Source organism: Bactrocera oleae, chromosome 4 (assembly GCF_042242935.1).
Source record: "Bactrocera oleae isolate idBacOlea1 chromosome 4, idBacOlea1, whole genome shotgun sequence".
Taxonomy (NCBI): domain Eukaryota; kingdom Metazoa; phylum Arthropoda; class Insecta; order Diptera; family Tephritidae; genus Bactrocera; species Bactrocera oleae.
In genome coordinates this window covers 15267413-15287156 of record NC_091538.1, presented here as the reverse complement: position 1 = coordinate 15287156, position 19744 = coordinate 15267413, and the positions used below count along the sequence as shown (strand labels likewise).

The window sequence follows — 19744 nt, the reverse complement described above, 5'->3', positions numbered from 1 at the left end:
AGAAAAAACTGGAAAATTTAAATAATACAATTAAGTAAAATAAAGTGAAATGATGTAAAATAAAACCAAAAAATATAAAAATTATAATTTAAATCAAATAAATACAAAATTTGGGAAAATTAATATTAACAAATTAAGGTAAAATGAGAATAATAAATTAATTAAGTGAAATACGCATATGCAAAGATTAAAACTTTGTTTCAAAAAAACGTCTAAATAATAAAAATAAATAAAAAACTAACAGTAACAACAAATAAAATTATTAAAATTATATATATTAATTATTTCATATATCATAAATAAATGGGAAATTTAAATAATATAATTAAGTAAATAAATTAAATTAATATAAAAAAAAATCAAAAAATATAAAAAATTTAAATTTGGTTAAAATAAAAATACAATTTGAGAAAATTGACAAATTAAAATAAAATGAGGATAAAAAAATAGTTAAGTTAAAAAAAAAGCACATATGTATATAATATGAATATGTATAGTTTAAAAAGTTGCTTCAAAAAACTTATAAATAATAAAAAATATAAACAAAAATAAAATAAAATATAATGAAAATTCACTTATTATTATTAAAATAAAAAGCATAAATCAATCAATTACAAAAAAAAATTAATAAATAAAAAAAAAATTAAAAAAAAATAAATTGCAATTACAAAAAAATATACGTAGAGCTTAAAAATTTACCTCAACAAACTTATAATTAGTTAAAAATAAAAAATAAACAAAAATGAAAAATGAGTACAAATAAATAAGCGAGTAAAATTAAAATAAATATAAATAAAAAATAAATACGAATAAGAAATAAATAAAAAATTGAATTAAAATTAATTTTTATTTTGCATTTTCTGAGGCAATTTTTTTTTTAAATCTGAAATTTTGACGTGAGATTGTTTGATTGAAAATTAGGGTTTATTTCGACTTTAAGTAGAAATACTGTTTCTTTCTTAATATTTTACATAAATACAAAATACAGTGTATTTGGCTCATAAGAAGCTTAGTTTACACCAAATTTCGTCAAAAAACTAATTTTTTTGTGCAAGATAACAAAAAACCCAAAAACTTGGTTATTTGAAATTTTCAAATTAAGTTTGAGTTTATGTGAAAAAGGTCTATATGCAAAAGTTATAGATTTTTTCATTACCTACTGCATTGCCATATAACTTTTTTCTATAGGGCTCGTAGTTTTACCGGAAACAGAGATAAACTGTTTTTAGCCCTTAAAATTCAACTACGCCCCTTCCCTTCCTTCTCCCGGCGTCAGACGCGCGTAAATTATTCTTTTTACTGTTTGTTATTTTATCTTTCGTTTCCGATGAGTTTCACCCTACTGTAATTTTTTTTTGTTTTCAAATATTATCTAGCCTGGTCTAATACAGTGAGTTTGTTCAAGGTGATCTCACATATAGTTCAATGATCTCCGCTGCTTTACAACAATTTAGCACATTCATAGATAGCTATATATGTACATGCATGTGTATGTATGTATGTAATATATTGAAGAATGCATTTCTTTATAAATTTGCTGCCAATAGTCTAGGCAAGTTTATTGTTCTTAGCAAAATTCGCCATTAACATTTTGTAAGTCACTGTGCTAGGTATGTACATATGTATGTATGTATGTAACGGGGTTTGTATTGAAACCTGTAGCAAATTAGCTGCATACATCTGTTTATACAATTATACATGATAATAGGTGTTTTCCGATTTTGTTGCATCGGCGTCTGCAGCTTGTGACACCCCCTTATGGCATTGCGCTGCAAACACAAACACACACACCGACATGCATGAATGTGGCGCCTTTCAAAAGTAACCGCATGTAGTACGTGACCCTGCCAATCACTCCAACAATAAGTGACTCTCCAATAATATATGCATCCCCGTGTACTGGGTACGAGGTTCACTCGGTAAGAAATTAAAAATACAGTTTTGTTCTCCGCTTGCTGAGAAAACTTGTTTACATTAAAAAAAATTAGAATGTTACATTTACTCCAAATTCATCGTTATCCAAGATAGCAATAGTCGGGTTTCAAACCTAATATATGTAGCTTAAAAACAACATGTTTCAGATTCCTTTAATAATATCTGCGAAACTCATTACTAATAATACTTAATAATTGCTTCTAACTCTACTGTGAGGTGAGGTTAAGTTAGTCAAAGGCTCGTGGCTTCGTACCTCAGTCAAGCGAGCACCAAAAATTATAGTGGAAAAGTTTCAAATACTTCTTCTATATAGATATTAATCAAACTAACTAAACTATAAATCAATAGGTGAAGCTCAGCCAGTAGTAAATATTTAGGCCTCATGGGATCACACAACAGCACTATGCCTCATCGTCAATCATCATGCATTCAGTTCTTGATCAAAATATTGTTTTGTCATTTCATTCCGAGAACGTTGTTGTAATATTTATTCGATCTTGGAAAGTAGTAGTTGTAAGTTAAGTTTGATGGACCAACTAATTTAGTTAAGTTTTGTATGAGATAACAAATTTTTCAAGGCATTCAACACAACGCGGCTATGAACGTCGATGCACTATAGTCCAAATAAGGAGTTTACAGTATACTTGATGATTTATCAGTAAAAAAAAGAAAATAACGTAGCTATAATACCTTTTACAAAAGAATTTCTTATACAATAGCATGAATGAGCATAAAAAGATCTTTATCTTGATTTTGATAGCTCACTTTGTAGAGTTGGCTTGGAAAAAAATATATGCCGAATTACGTGAAGATATCTTGTTAAATAAAAAAAGCTTTACATAAAAGTTCCAGATTTTAATTGACCAGCTTGTATGACAGCTATATTCTATAGTGCTCCGATATCAGCGGTTTCGATAAATGAGCAGCTTCTTTGGGAGAAAAAGACGTCTGCAAAATTTCAAATTGATAACTATAAAATTGAGGGACTACTTCGCGTATATACAGACGGACTGACAGATAAAGCTAAATCGACTCCTTCGAGGATCTGCAACGTTTTCTTCTGAATGTTACAAACTTCTTGGCTAACTTAATATACCCTGTTTAGGTTGTCGAAATCATTTAGACCCGATCTCTCATCAATTTATTGACTGCTTATCGAACGGCATTCGTAGTTTTGAAAATAAATTTTGTTTGAAATAATTGAACAGCTGTTTGGTCGCTCTTAAACCAACAGTGCCGCCGATGAGACAGATCAAACACGGCACTTCGTTAATGAATCAATTGCTCTTAAATAAACAACAGCAGTTTACTCTTAAAAGCGACGAGCATGGAAAATGCGGAAGAGCACGCGCTTGAGAACGAAAACTAGCGGCAACTTAGTCACCTTGCTTTTATTACGTGTGGCTGTGTGTGTGTATAGTCGTATCTCAGAGATACGATTGTGCACATATCGACCGACGTTGGTACTTGTACATGGAGAAGTGCGGAAATATTGGCGGCATACAAGTGCAAGTACAAGTTTTATCGCTCCTCGTTGCCTATTTTATGCCAGCTATTAATACAGGATTTGTGTGTGTGTGTGTGCGTGTGCCAACACTACTCCAATTATCATGTTTGTGTGGTGTTTTCCTGCTTTTTTTTAATTTGTTTATTTATATGCCTTTACAATTTTTTAAATTTTATTTTTGCATTTCGGTTTCGCTGACTTTCTATCGGAGAGGCTATAGCGTGCTGGCGCGCTAGCGGTTTTGTTGGTTGTGTCAATCGCAAACTGTTCAATCGTTACGCGGATTTCAAGCAACACAGTCGTGTGAGCGGCATACACAAGTCGCAGGTGTACTAAATACCACTTACATTTAAAATAAAAGCATATATTATGCTAGCAAAAAATTAGCGAAGTGTTTTAAAAATACTATATATTATATTTGCGAAATTCAAAAATTAACATACGAAATAAGCATAGAAGCTATTGAACTCGTTGAAGCTGAAGAAAAAAATTGAGTAAAGCAAGCTATATAAATATTTGTATTATTATATTTTTTAAATGCGTGCCGTGCCGTATACCTTTACATGCAAATAAATATAAAGCAAAGATATACATATGTACACATAAAGAATGCAAAAGTCCAAAATAAATACGAATTTTTCGTTTATTTGAGACGTGCAAGAATACAATAAAAAACTGGTCTGTCTGTTGTGCGCGCACCTACATAAGTTAAATACATACAAACGTCGTTTTAAAATCCAGTTTGTATGTCCGTGTACAATATCCACACACCACATACACATTCATATGAGTGTTGAAAGACGGTAGAATTCACGCAAATTGCACGTGAACAAACGGCTAGCAAACGAAGTAAAAAAACAAACCAACGCTAAAAGTGTCACAAATCGTTACAAAAAACTGTAAAAAAATTCAAAATAAAAACATTTTACTAAAGTGAAAGGCTGGCTGCTGCAACATTAACTGCCACTGCAACGCAAAGTAGGCGAATACAGTCATCAAAATGTGGTGCATTGTCAACCTGCCGAACGGCACACAATTAGCAGTCAAATGGGATACGAAGGCAATCGGCCAGGAGTGTCTCGAAAAGGTATGTGTTATCATAAATACTATGCTTTATGCTTTCATTCTTTACCTACCACACTTATCCTATATTATTTGTAGCAATACACACCCATCAAAACATTTCATTATTTTTTGGGTTTATTGCATTTTCTTTGTTGATTCGTTTGTTGTTTTCCGTATTATGTTGCACCACATATCGGTTTTTGCAATGACCTACGCAACAAACGTTTGCCGCATGTATTGACGTTAAACCGCAGCGGCGGCGGTTTTAAGCATATAGATATAAATGTATGTATGTACAGATGTACATACCATTACACGTAATATATAAGTAAAAAATAGAAACTTATTAAATTTATTAAAAATATTTTATTTTCTTCCACATATGGCTTTGAATTATGCATTTGTAAACAATGTCTTTGCTATGCGAAAATGATCGATAACTACAGTAAAACGATTACTGTCTGTTCTACTGCATTGCAGTTGTATACAGAAATACATATTTAAGACATTTACGTGTGCATTTGAAAAAACAGCAAGTAGGATTTTAATATGAAGTAATTCAAATATTAAAATAAGAATGAAAATAAATTTGGCTGTTATGTGGCTACTTGAGTTGTACTCACACAAGTGCAATTTTGCAATAAGTGAGCCATAAGTATCGTAATCTGAAAAAAATATATTTTATGAGTTGTGTTGGCTTAACCTGAAAAGTATTTCTAACTATAACTATACAATTTTTTGAGTGTCGCTGGTAAAAAATATGTTTATTTTTTATATTATATCATCGCCGTAGAATTAAGCTTGAAGTAACTGTTATAGAAGCGGGTCGCAACTACGGTGTGGAAAACTTTTTTAATGACTAAATATCTTCATGAAATTTGGCACAAACCAAGATAACGTTACAATCTCCGTACACATTTTTTAGATCGGACTACTACAGTATATAGCAGTCATACCAACTGATTGATCAAAATTAAGTAATTGTTTGCAAAACTTTTTTATTCGCAAAGATATCTTCACGAAATATATAGAATATAGCTGCCATACTAACTGACTTCAAACTCAAAGATAAAGATCTTTTTATAGCTTTTTGTATTGTAGCTTCGGTTCAACCGAAGTTAACTTTTTTTCGAACCGAAGTTAACGTCTTAATTTATTTCTTGTCTTATATTAGTTTCTTGAGTGACAAAGTGCAAATTTTAGTTTCCATTTCATTACACCTTATTAAAGTCCAAAACGAAAATTCAGAAAAACATATCAATAAAAAATAAGTATTTGTACATGTTTACAAGTATATGTATACGCATACACCTTTAAGTAAATATTATTTAAGTTTATTTACCTATTTAGTAGTGCTTATCATTTTGTACAATGTTTTGCTGTGGTTTAGAAATTGTTTTTGAATGCATAGCTAATGGAATATAAACAACATTTTGATAAGCCATGCAAATTTATAAATAAACAATAAAATCTTAATAACCAACTATACATAGTACATACATACATACATACACACATATCAAAGGAAACATTAACAGAAAAATACGCCGGCTTAGTGTTGATAAGCTGAAATATATTTTTAAATGAAATTATGAGTAATCCAATAGGATTAATAATATAACACTTATATGATACATAATATCTACAGTGATTTTAGGTTATCCCAGATTACCTAGTAGTGGCAATTATGTTTTTTTTTTATATACATATATGTATAAATCCAAACGATGAGTAAGCTTTGTAGTAAATATTCCAAAGAACATCCTCTTTTCTCGCTTTTTACGGCTGACTACATTACCGAATCGCTCTTACACGCAAACTTTTTCAAGTGAGTAATCCCATTAAAAGTTCATAGCTGCTCTGAAAGTATTGACCCTTTATACTTGCAATTTCATTCATTCATTTGCACTTCTAACTTTAGTTGTTTTGTTGCAAAAAAAAAAATATTAAAATTATTATAATGCTTTTCGTTTTTTAAAAGTAGAGCCTAAGTATAATAATATAATTTAAACATTTTAACGTGTTATAAAAATAAACAAACTTTTATCCTTTGGCATAAATATTTGTTAATCGATGAACCGCACATAAATCAAGCGTAATGAGTTGAGCTCAAAGTATACTTATACAAGTACTCGTACATACATACATCAGTTCCAAGTCCGCAACAAATTAAATTAATGATGTAGATCGATTAAGTTCGCATTTAGAAATTGCTTGAAGTGTCACTGCTTTTATCTGCACCAAATACGCCTGTTGATAAACGAAGAAATAACAAAGGTCGTACGCTTTTTAGCAACAACGCTTAGTGCTGATGATCGATCATATATTTAAGTTAATATGCATGGCTAGTGTAGGCAACTAGTAAAGTATTTTCTTCATGAATGTGGCAATATACTTATTATACTCAAAATAAGGGTTTACTTAAAATTAAGAATGAAAGCAGAAAGTAATGGACGAAATTTTGTAACCTCTATTTTAAACATTTTCGTTCACAATTTTGTGTTTCTTTACATATTTTGTAAAAAGCTGTAAGTCTCAAATTTCTGTGCATTGACTTCACGTTGCTTTGCGTGCCTTGCTTATCAGTCAACTGAATGCAGTGTACGAGTGCTAGCTCAAAATACAAAAATAAGTCATAATTTTGCCACAAAACGGCTGAGGTGTCAATACACGAGGGTAGTTAACACCTTTACCGTTCAAAACACATTACTAATATACAAACATACTTTTGTAAGTAAATCTTAAAATTTAAAAACTGCGCAGTATACACAAATGTTGCAATTAATATCGGTGCAGACAGTATAGGTACATATTAATGGTTGTACAAAAATTATGTTAATTAACTTAACTGCCATATTTGGTTAAGTAATCGTATTGCCAGTCAAATTGTTATGGGTTTATTGAACGCCACAAAAAGTGCTCGCATTTTTATCATACACACCCTAAACGAAAACAAATATATTATATCGATATACCATGTATGTACACGTATGTATGCATGGCTCTAATAAAGCCATATAAGCTGCAACTACACGCACCTTGCACCCGCACGCTTTTATAAACTTTTTACTTACAAATACTCAGCCATTTTCACATAATTATACCCTTAACAGGGTATATTAAGTTCGTAACACAGAAGGAAACGTCGGACCAATAAAAATGAAGTGCGTGTACAGAAAACTTTTTTATTTGACAAGATATCTTCACCAAATTTGGCATGGATTTTTGTCCAAAGTAGCGGTACAATCTCCGAACATAATGTTCATATATAAAAAAAATATAATATATAAAATTTTTTTATACTCTTTTATTTCATATAGCATAAGTAAACCTGTAAAGGGTATTATAGTTCGGTGCTGCCGAAGTTAACTTTTTTCTGCTTTTATGCTTTTTTTGGCGTTAAGTATTCACATATATTATTAATTCAACATTAAATAAGTCTTATAATGTTCACTTCAGACTATTTTGCAATAATTTGTTCTTTGATAACTGATAACAAGTATACTTTGTCAAAATTCATATAAAATTATAAAATTACTTGCTAAAATGCTAGCAATAGCATTTTACGCATAAGAAACTTTTTCACAATATTACTTCACGTAGCCAACGTTATTCTTATCAATTTTTATTTTCATTTTCTATTTTTCATTATTAACAAAACATACAGGTAAATAACTTATTTTATAACTCACTTAAGACATTGTTTACTTTACCATAAAGGCCGTAAGGTACTTTATTTGCACCTACATCGATAACGAATTCGACTTTGTACTCTCCACTGATTTCTCAAGTAGGCTGTGTTGTTATCACGCTTATAATAGGAGAAAAGTCAATTGCCAGAAATATGTGCGCATAAACACATTTACCAACAATTCATTGCGTCGATTATGTTCCTGAAGGCTTTCGAAAACAACAGAATTAATCATTTTTAACGCATTAATCAACAGTTAATTATCAAACTAAGAAACAATAAAAACCAAGCAAAAATATCAGTTAATAGATGGTCATAAATAGTTGAAATACAAAGTTCTAGATTCCAGTTATATCAACTATTTTTCAAACATATTTTGTTAATCATCACAATTTTAATAACATGCATTTCCTCATATATTTATTTATTTTTCTTAATCTGGTTACACAGTATTATTAACACGCATGAAAGTAATCCGTTTTTCTTCGAATCGAACCTGCAATTAAGTTAGCCACCATGGGCGCTATGCTTAAGCGTTTAATTGCGACGTGTATGCACTTAAGTAGGTACTAGTTTATTTATCACTTTAAGCAATAAAAAACTCAATTTGACACCTAGGACTTTCGTAATACACTAATCCATTTAATTTGGACATTAACGATTGTTTGTGATTCACAGTTCAAAAGCTTACAAGATTTACGGTTGTTTTTGGACTTTGCGCAACGCTATTTAATGATTAACTCGTATTTCGTTTATAATGTCACAACATTTTTGTCATATTTAATTTTGACCTATGACTAGACAACTCTTAGCGGAGGTAAAATAATGATTTACAAATGAAAGTTGATGTCACAGAGGGTCTTAAAGTTGGTTTAATATTTTTTTTTGTATAACCTTGTGCTGCCAGTATCCTTTTTCGATTTGGAGTTACAGTTTCTGAATTTAAAATAATTTTTTTTTTTAATAATTTTAGCTCAGATATAATATCGTTTACTCGCCTAAGACGTTATATATCTCAATTTATACAATTTTATTGAATTTTTAAATGACTCAGCTAAGCTAAAAATTATCCACAGACAATTTTTTTTAATATTTTAATTTTTGTCCTATTTTATTTGTTTTTTAAATTTTTTTAAACTGTTCTCAACTTTTTTTATTAAAATTTATGTTTACACTATTTTCAATTTTTTTACTCAATTCTTTTTAAACAATTTTTTTAATATTATTTTTTTTTCTTGTGGGATTATTATTTTTATATATAGTTTTAATTTTTTTCCAAATTTATTTGTTAAAAATATGTTTGCATAACTAAAAATATATAATAACACTAAATATATACATATATAAATAATATTAAACAAATTTTGTAACCTTACTTTTTTTATTGTATTTGTTTTACTCCTCTTTTGCAACATATTAAACAAACGTAACACATTATTATATAATTATATTCGAAATTTTTTTTTCACAAAACGTGACTTCAACTAAATATATGCGTCAATTTAATGGGAGTGTACTAACGCCCTTGTGAGATTACTTGCTAGATGATTATTGCAATCATAGTTAAGCCGGTCAAATGGGATTGCTCTCATTAGTTTATTGTTAAGCGCTAGCAAAAATAACAACAAATTGTGCTGATAAGCGCTAGGAAAGAAATTATAATTGAGAAAATTATAAGCAACCGTTGCTAATAGTTGATTAACACTTTTTTGTAATTTTTTGCTTCTTTTCCACATTTATGTAAAGTATTTTTTATGGTCAGCATTTATTGTGAGCGATAACACTAACGTGCCCCCAAAAAAACTACGTCAATCAACATACAATAAGTATGTCACTATGGCAACATAAAATATGATTACATTGTGTAATACTGCTTACATGACAAAGTAATAAAAAGTCGTAAAAATTGCTTGCATTTTAGCCGAAGGTGTTTACCAATCATAAAAAAGACAAGACTTTGTATGATTTTTTAGCAGTATTTTTATTATCTCAATACAATATAAAACAAACTGGTTTTATTGTGCAATACTCGATACAAAAAATTGTGTAAGTTCTTGCTAATTTTATGAAAACAACTGTACAAGCATATTTGCAATTTGGCGTCATGCATTTGAGCATAAATATAATTAGCACAAAATTCTAGACAGCGAAGTTAGCTGCAAAACCCCTATAATACACTTGAGCAAATCTTACCTTTTAAAATATAATATAATGTTCAAAGATCTAGGTTAGGTCACATGTGGGTTCATCTGTGCAGTTTGTCTGCTACGACAGTCTCAGCGACATAATACACCACCGCCGTTGTGATCACATGCCAACATAGCAACATTTGCCACTTTTATTATTGGTGGGTAAAGTCCAATTGCTACAATATGACTCAACTGTCAAGCTTTAATGTTTTAATTAGTGTGCGTGTGGGCTTGAGCAGTCGGTAATGCTGTTCGACAGACTTCCTATAGAAATATGGTACTAGAACCGTTTAAGTGTGTGCCGGGGTAATCTTATCTTAGTAAGAGAACTCTAACCTTTATTTAATTGATTTTGCTGATAAAACTGGCGCTTCAAGGCTATGTACGGCATTCTCGGTAGAAATTTTGTTTTCTTTTATTAATATGAAATATGAAATCTGAAAATTTAATTCAAATATTTTTCCCTGATTTTTAATATTTACTTTTTTTTGTAAAAATTGAATTCGAATTTTTTTTTGACTAGTAAGTAATTTAAAATAATTTTTGTTTTTAATTTAGTTCGAATACTTTTGTATTTTAAAATTGGCGCTTCAAGGCTATGTACGGCATTCTCAGTAGAAATTTTGTTTTCTTTTATTAATATGAAATATGAAATCTGAAAATTTAATTCAAATATTTTTCCCTGATTTTTAATATATACTTTTTTTTGTAAAAATTGAGTTCGAATTTTTTTTTTGACTAGTAAGTAATTTAAAATAATTTTTTTTTTAATTTAGTTCGAATACTTTTGTATTTTAATTTTTAAATAATAGAAAAAATTTCTGTGAAAATTGCATTCGAATATATATACTTTTTTTAGTTTTTAGGTAATTTAATATGTTTTTCTGTGAAAATTGAATTCGAATATTTTTGTTTTTAATTAATTGAAAATATACATATATTTTTTGATATAACGAGCCATTTAATTTGTATTTAGCAGTTATAGTGATTTTTTTTATATTTTAATTATAACGAATCACAATTGCATTTGTAAATTTGTATTTAGCAGCTTTAAAGTTTTTCCTTCACTTTATTCACTTAAGTTACGTAGCTAAATTAACAATGCAAATGTAAAAATACATTTCACGTAAAAACTTCATATTTTTTAATGTCTGTGTCTGTAGTTTTTCTTTAAACACATAAAAAAAACGCTTAAAATTTACATATGCAAATTAAGTATAAATAAAACATAATTTACTTTCAATAAAAAAATGCAAATATTAAATCTGCTTGTAATACATTTCGTTGCACTCAGTTACAGCCAACATTAAACAATTATGGCCCATTTAATATTTATACGCCCTTACACTTACCGCAATACCTTGTTAGACCCGTTGATCGTTCAGATGTACTCAATAAAATTGCAAGACACACGGCGACTGTTTGCACGCTATGGAATCACTCACGAACCGCGTGCTACAATTACAATACAATCTCGAGATGTGTATGACACATATTAGAGACACAATAAACATTTGGTTATTAGCACAGCCAAAGATATATTATATGTAAGTATGTCTGCATGTTTACTTGCGCGCCTTAGTGTAGTCTGCCATTCAGGCCGTTGTGGCGACAACCTCGTTGCCGAAGGAATTCACATATAGACAAGTGATGAATGTAAATTGTAAACTTTGCACACAAGCGATATCACACGCTCAGAGCTATTTTAGAACATATAATATAAATATACATATATGTATGTATGTATAATATATGTATCCTAATGTTGGTGCTCAAACAAATATGCCACAAGTTGCTATAAAAATAGCGTGTCATCGACGTGGCTCGAGGCACACTTGAAATAATTCACTTTTTAAAGAATATATTTCATGCACACGTAAAAAAGGCACACTCAAAGAAAATAAATAAATGAAATAAAATTTTAAAAATTTTTAAAAATAAATAAATAGTATTTGTAGTATTCAAAATTTAAAAAGGAAAGAAAACTTACGCAAATGCTTAAAAATAGGTAGAAAAAGTCCTGCTGCTGAATTAAGTATGCATGTTTAAAAATAAAAAACCTGACGGATGTCTCATCGTACATATCCAATTATATAATTAAGTAGGTAATGACTTGTGACTACGTATCAACAATGTGCAGCGTTCAACCGCTAGTCTGTACCAGTTCATGAGTTAGTAACAGTCACTGCTGCATGCTCATGGAAATCCCATTAGAATTACATATATGAAAACGTTTTTTTTTATGTTTTTGTTGAAAACGCTTTTTAATGGCAGGGTTGCCAACTTATTAACACTTTTTCCAGGTGTTACTTATGGCAGTTTTAGCATAGTATTCGTCATTTAAAACAAACGTGGTCCTGATGCTGATGCCGTAGAATGTTTATTTACTCACTATCTTTCACACCTTTTCATAAAGTCATTTATCGCACTTCTCATTTTAAATTGCACGCGTTTGCCTGTTTATACACGGTTTTCTTAAATATTTATACATAGGTATATATTTGTATTAGAATTTTTCAAAATGTATAATTAATTTACAATTAAGCACGTGCACAACAACAATTTAAAATTACATTAAAGATGTGGTTATCGATAACTTTCAAATAATGTAAATAGGTAATTGTCTAATTATTAAATATTTTTATTTATATTATATTAAATATTTTTTATTAAAAAAGTATTTTTTAATTAATTTATTTTAATATTTCATTATTTGTTTCGCAATTTATTCCTGATCAATTTTTTTTGGAATATCTGTTGGTTTATTGTATAAAACTGTAAGCGGTTTACAATTAACCTATGATATACATGTTTTTTGCTATAATTTCATTGTTTGCATTTAGATTATTCAATATAATGCACTTTGCGCTGTTATTATATAATATATAAAAACCTAGCAATACTCAAGGTCTTAGCTAACATTAATTCAATTGTAATAAAAACGAAATACATTTTAAAGCAGGAAAAGAATGCAAATAATGACAATTTAGCAAATAAATCCGCAAACTAGTGAAAACACGCCCAGCAAACACACAAGTATACAAAAAAACTGCCTACTTACCTTCATAAATTAATTAATGACAACAAACAATGTTTAATTACATTTATTTATTTAGTTATTTGTTTGCTTATTTCATTTTTTTTATGCTCGTTACGCTTCTATTCCAAATTAACGGCAACACTGCATGAGCAACTCATTAACACGCGGCGGCATGAGTACGCGCACACGGCAACGAATAAGCAACCAACCAAGCAACAAAAAATTAAAAAAAAAAAACTGCGTTCAGTTGAGTTCATATGTGAATGGGTACAAAGTCCAATTTTCGTTTGGGTCGGGTTCCAAAGTCCAATTTTGTCATTCACACACAGCATGCTTTCATTCGTGTACGTGCGTGCGTGTGTGTGTGTATAATGGATATATTTTTATGTATATACATACATATGTACATGTGTACTTGTAGGTGTGCTTGTGCGTTTCGGTATGTGTTACACTTCATTTCTGTTTTGTTCACGAAATTCTCTTTATTAAACAATTTTTTTCTCTCACCTAATTACTGTTACCGTTGTTGTTACTGTAGTTGTTGCTAGTGAAACAAGCACAAAAACTGCTAAGTTCATTCTCTCTCAAACCTACCAACTAAATGAAGAAGCAGCAACAGCAACAACAGCTGAAAGATCGCGTCTCTACAGCTAACAACAAAAAAGTACAAAAACAAAAACAATAAATATATATCTCAGCAATGATTTTTCGCCAGCAATTAATACAAGCGACGCGCTCTTGCTTACTTTTATGCGCTACACTCGCGAACAATTCGTGTGCAACGGCAGTTTGTATCTCTTAACTGAAGTTATAAACACTAAATACTCTCTACAAGACGTAAGAGTGCTCACTGTTCCCATAAGGAGTAATTTTTTGGTTTTTTTCGCAGCTTTTTCCACAAGTATCTGTGTGCACATCTGTTTTCGAGTTGCTTTCAGCGCCACAGTGCTCATGTACCGCGTCTCATACACACACCCACAAGCACGTGTACAGACACATACGTACTTTTGTAACTTGATTTGTGCACTAAATGTCTATTGACTTAAGTTATTTGCGCCCACATGGCTGCCATACGGTTGACGAGTTGACTGGCTGACTGTTGGTGGCTTGGTGAGTTGGGCACTCACTCTTTGCATCGCTAACTCAAAATGCAAATAGGTCTGAAAAAGACCTAACTGTCGAAGTTTGGGGGAAAAAAGTGAAGCGAAGTATAGCAAAAAGCAGAAAAATGTGCTGGAAGTGCGCAAAAAAGCATGAAAGCCAAATAAAAAATAAAATACAAAGATACACTTTTAGAAGGCTCCGGTTGAAGCTTGAAAAATAGACAAAGGTTTGACAAAACCAAAAAAATAGAAGAATAGAATATTTCACCTGGAATCTCTATTTCGCACACACTCATATATGTAAATATTATACATCATGTAAGGTATATAAATAAACATGCACCGTTTGCCAGCTTGTCTACACCCTTTTCACAAACTGATTTATTTATATTTCTCCAGCCAGATAACAATGATTTATAAAAAAATATTTCTTACGAATATGTGAGAAAAATCAAAATGTTTTATGTACATGATAATTGAAATTTCTTTTTGCAAAAAAGTTAAAAAAATATATATGTAGAAGTATGTAGTTTTATCGCAAACATTGTATAGCAGCGATAATTATTTATAAAGAAGTTTAGTTTGTTTAGGCACAACAACAACGCGCATGCACACGCCTTACCTTGTCTGCGGTTTATTTTCGAACTTGTCGTGTTGTTGGTTGATGTCATCGCATATTGCGTTTTACTTTGTTTGCCGAAGTAATTAACAGTTGTGTTTGCATGCAGTTTATGAGAGCGAAGAAATGTAAGGAAGACCAACCTAAATTTGAAAACAAAACTATAAAAATACTTCACAAACAGCAAAAGCATCAAAAGCTGAGCGAATATGCGCAAAAATATTATTTTTCTATTTTGAGGTTAGGAGCGGTTGGAAATAAGGGATAAAAAGGAAGATAAGTATATGTATTGTATATCAATACTATATTTTTGTGCCTCTACACTAACTTCTAACTTCAATTTCTTTGGGTAATGTGTTTATAACGGATTATATGTACATATATGTATATATTGGCTTACTTCGGCGTAAGTTAAAACTTTCGCACAACAAATTCGATAATCAGAATCATATTTGTAGCACAAGCAATTACAAAGAAAAACATAAAAATCTCAATGAAAGTAAAAATTAAAAGTCTACATAAAAATAGATTAAAAGTATATGACAACTTTTGACACACCCCAATAAAAAATGTGGAATTACCTATGTTGCTCTTCTTTAGTGTTTTTTTCGGAACCAAAAAAGGTAAACATCTTAAATGTCGTTAGGTTAGTACAGTTGCGAAAATTGAAGACAGGGTGACTGCACTGAAAATATTTAAGAAATTAAATTTATAAAATATTTTAGTTCGTCGAATTACAATAAATATACATATGTGCATACGCCACAAAAATTTTGGTTTAATTTTCTTGAATTTTTATAATAAATATTTTACATTTTACAAAAGCATGCAGAACTTTGTTTGTTAAAATTTTAACGAAATTTAACAAAACTACATAAACTTAAAAAAAAATAGCATTAATAACTAAAAAATACATAAAATTATAGTAAATATCATTAAAAATGTGTTGTACATGGCGTATGAGCGACATAAGTGTCCATATACCAAAAAGCTTAATCAATAAACTTTTAAAGCTGTTGAAGAGGTTTATTAAAAGCTTGTTACTATTTAAGCGTCATTTGAATAGAAATTAAACAGAAAAAAAATCATGAGAATTTTTGCTCACCATGGCGTATGAGTAAATTACAATAATATACTTTTTTTTGTACATAAATATATGTATGTATGTACATCATACGTGTTCTACGTAGAGAACACTATAGTTCACCATACATTTTAAGCCACAAATGCCAATCTTATATCAACAATACTAACCTCACTTTTCTGTTTTCGCTTACAGGTCTGCAAGGTGCTCGACATTGTCTGTGAAATGGAATATTTCGGCCTCGAATACTGGACACCCAATCAGGAGGAGTCACGCACACGCCAATGGATCAATCTGCGTAATCGCCTGTCGTGCGACAACAGCAGCAGCAGCATACATTTAATGCTAGCGCTGCGCGTAAAATTCTGGGTACCTGTCCATTGTCTACTACAAGAGAGCGTACGCAACATTTTCTATATGCAAGCACGTGCCGACTTATTGGAGCGACGTCTGCATGCACGTGACTGGAACAATGCGGCCAAATTGGCAGCGCTGCTCTGTCAAGCTGATGGCTTACACTTTAATCCACTCTCGCTGAAGGCCAAATGTCCCACACAAATGCGTCGCCGCAGCGCTGGTGATGTTGCTCAACAACAACAATGCCAACACAAAGAACGCAAAGACAAAGAACATGTATTGTCATTTAAAAAGCGACGCCTCTCCAAACAAAAGTCCACCGAAAACATACATAATTCACATCTGGCCGCCGCTGTCTCCGATGAGGGTCTAACGACATTGAGCGCGAGCATGAAATGTGCCAACGCACTGTCACAAATGGCCACCGCAACAACACAGGCGTGCGATAGTGATTCTGGCGAAGACAAAGCCGCCGCGGCAGCATTATCACCATTATATGTTTATCAAAATTATAACATATATCCGGCGTCTGTCGATGGTGTTGACGTCGATATGCCAGAAGACTACTACAATCGCATTGCTATAGAGCATGGCAAGTTGGCGACACTGAAAATGACAACAAAGTCGGCAAAGTATTGGCTGTTGAAGCAAATTCAGGATCTCGAGGGTTACGGTGAGGAGCTGTTCAGCGGTGTGACGGCGCATGAGAATTCGGTGCGTTGCGATGTGTCAGTGGGTACAAATGCGATCACGACCTGCGTGGGAGGCGAAAAAAATGTGTAAGTATTTTTACAATCACTCAGATTCGGTCATATTCGGTTTGTTAGAGTGGTAGAGGGAGGAAAAAATTACAATTGGAAATATTTTGTCTAATAAATTAGTTGCAAACATGTATACATACATATCTTTATGTTCTAAATTGCTATTCGTATACAAATTTTTCTTAAAATAGACTTTCTATTTGTTTAATTTTTTTTTTTATTATACTTGTTTTTGTGTTTTTTTTTTTTTTTTGTTTTTTAGCTATAAACATCTCTTTCATTTTAAATTTTTCACAAATTTTAATCATTTCAAATTTTCTCTCCTGTCTCTTGCAGCATCCCATTCAGCGCAATTGCCTCTGCAAAATCATTTCGTCGCATTTTCAAATTGGAATATGTCGGCGATTGCAATGATCGTCGTGAGCTCGAAATCAAATTGCCAAAACACTCGATGGCCGCTGGTCTCTACCGTTCCATAACGGAGCGACACGCCTTCTATGTCTGTGATAAAGTACGCGGTGTGGTAACCAATCAATTTACACGCGATCTCAAGGGTACTATCGCCTCAATGTTCAAAGAGGACACCGAGCTGGGTAAACGCTATGTCTTCGATATACAACGCACCTGCCGCGAAGTGCACGATCAGGCGCGTCGTATATTGCACGAAAAGGGTATTGAAGTTTTGAATAACACAACAAGTGGCAATGAAGATCTCTTTGAAAATATGCTCAGCGGCGCCACAAAGACGCTGAGCGCGAGTACACTACATCCGGCTGATGAAGAGGTTACGCAGCTGCATATCGATGACATCAGCGCTGTCGCCGATAAATTAGACATGGCGCTGCGCGAGAAGGAGAAACGCGATGCGGCAATTGCACGTTGCGTTGAGGCTCGCATCTCCGAAGCGATGACCTGTAAAATTTGCATGGATCGCGAAATCAACACAATGTTCAATCCCTGCTCTCATGTGACCACCTGTGCAGAATGTGCGGCGAGGTAAGTTCAAAAAAGCCCGAATAACTCAAGCGCAGCATTTCAATTCATTTTCATTTTCTCTTTACAGATGTATATACTGCCCCAGTTGTCGGGTAAAAGTGACGAGCACTACGCGCATATACTTACCACCCGAACTGCGCATGAGCGTAGCCACGCCAACCGCCACCACCAGCTGTGTCGCTGCACATTAGTCGAATTATTTCCGTTATATTTCTTTTGATCGAATCGCATTCGTAAAGTGGACTTTGTTTGCAGTATAAAATAGAAAAAAACTCGAAACTGTGCTAAACGCTTTATTGACGAGTTATTAAGCTTAGACTTACACTCTATATATAAATTTATTGAATGTCGTCATGCAAAACCATAAATATTTATAAGTGAACCTAAAGTAATTATTTAACTGTTTTTTTTTTGTAGTACATATATGCAATTGTTACTAATTTCACCGTTAAGTTAAAAATAGTTTTATACAAACAAACGTACTGTAAGTAATTAAGACTTCGAACTATTTTAAGTTAGTTGGTTGCCAATGCATTCATATTTTATTTAAAACAATTATTCTTAAACAAATTTATATTAACTAAATGTGTGCTTAAATGCCGTACATTGAAAAAAAGTATTGAAACCCTTAAACGACAGGATTGTTATAAAATTTTTTTAATATAAAACTTATAACTATTAAAATATAAAGAAAAAAATACGTAAAAAAAACAATTATAAAGAATTTTGCAATATTTGCACTTTTAATTTATAAAAAAAAAATATTTTTTGTATGTACGTTTTTCCAACAGCATTTAATAATAATTACAAAAAAGTAGTAATAGAATTTGAATTTTCAAAAATATGCGTCATTTTCGCAGTTTTTCGACGAATTTTTTATTTTTATTATATCTATATTATATCCTAAAGCATTTCAACTTTTGATTAAGGATTTTTGAAATATTGAAAATGTTTAAATAATATATTTTGTCGTGCCTTTGTCGTATTTTTCCCTATATTTGTTATAATTTTAAATTAAAATATTTAATGGCTTATGAAAAACGTACAATTTAAACATCCTATAAATTATAATTTTAATATTTTGTATTATTAACATATATCCTCTAAAAGTGGAAAGAAAAATTTAAACCACAAGTACAAGAAATATAAAATTAATAAAAACAAACAATTAATTGTATAAAAAATATATGTCTATTATTTTTATGGTAAATAAAGCCAAATTGAATAAAGAGAAAACTAAATACCGTTATCTACCACTACAGAAATCATATTTTCGAAAATAAGCCGCATCAAGGGAGTTCTGACGAGTCTCAAGGGAGACGAGTGCCCGCAATTACAATAGACCCGGATTCTACTGCGGAGATAGATTGTCATATAAAAATAGTTGTTCTGAGATA

At 31.2% G+C, this 19744-nt stretch overlaps 1 protein-coding gene across 1 annotated transcript; it reads left to right on the top strand.

Moving 5' to 3' along the window:
- The first annotated feature begins 3699 nt into the window (after positions 1-3699).
- dnr1 (defense repressor 1) lies at positions 3700-19469 on the top strand. Its single transcript, XM_014236593.3, has 4 exons — positions 3700-4529; positions 16429-17369; positions 17688-18347; positions 18415-19469. Exons 1-4 carry the CDS (start codon positions 4443-4445, stop codon positions 18536-18538), a joined length of 1812 nt encoding a protein of 603 aa, XP_014092068.2. The 5' UTR covers positions 3700-4442; the 3' UTR covers positions 18539-19469.
- Positions 19470-19744: the final 275 nt, after the last annotated feature.

What these genes read in the sequence shown, in the direction of transcription:
- dnr1 (XM_014236593.3), top strand. Translation starts at nt 4,443, where the DNA reads ATGTGGTGCATTGTCAACCTGCCGAACGGCACACAATTAGCAGTCAAA. An exon ending in GCCAGGAGTGTCTCGAAAAG is followed by an intron (nt 4,530 to 16,428) that starts GTATGTGTTATC and finishes TTTCGCTTACAG; the next exon opens with GTCTGCAAGGTGCTCGACAT. An exon ending in GTGGGAGGCGAAAAAAATGT is followed by an intron (nt 17,370 to 17,687) that starts GTAAGTATTTTT and finishes TGTCTCTTGCAG; the next exon opens with CATCCCATTCAGCGCAATTG.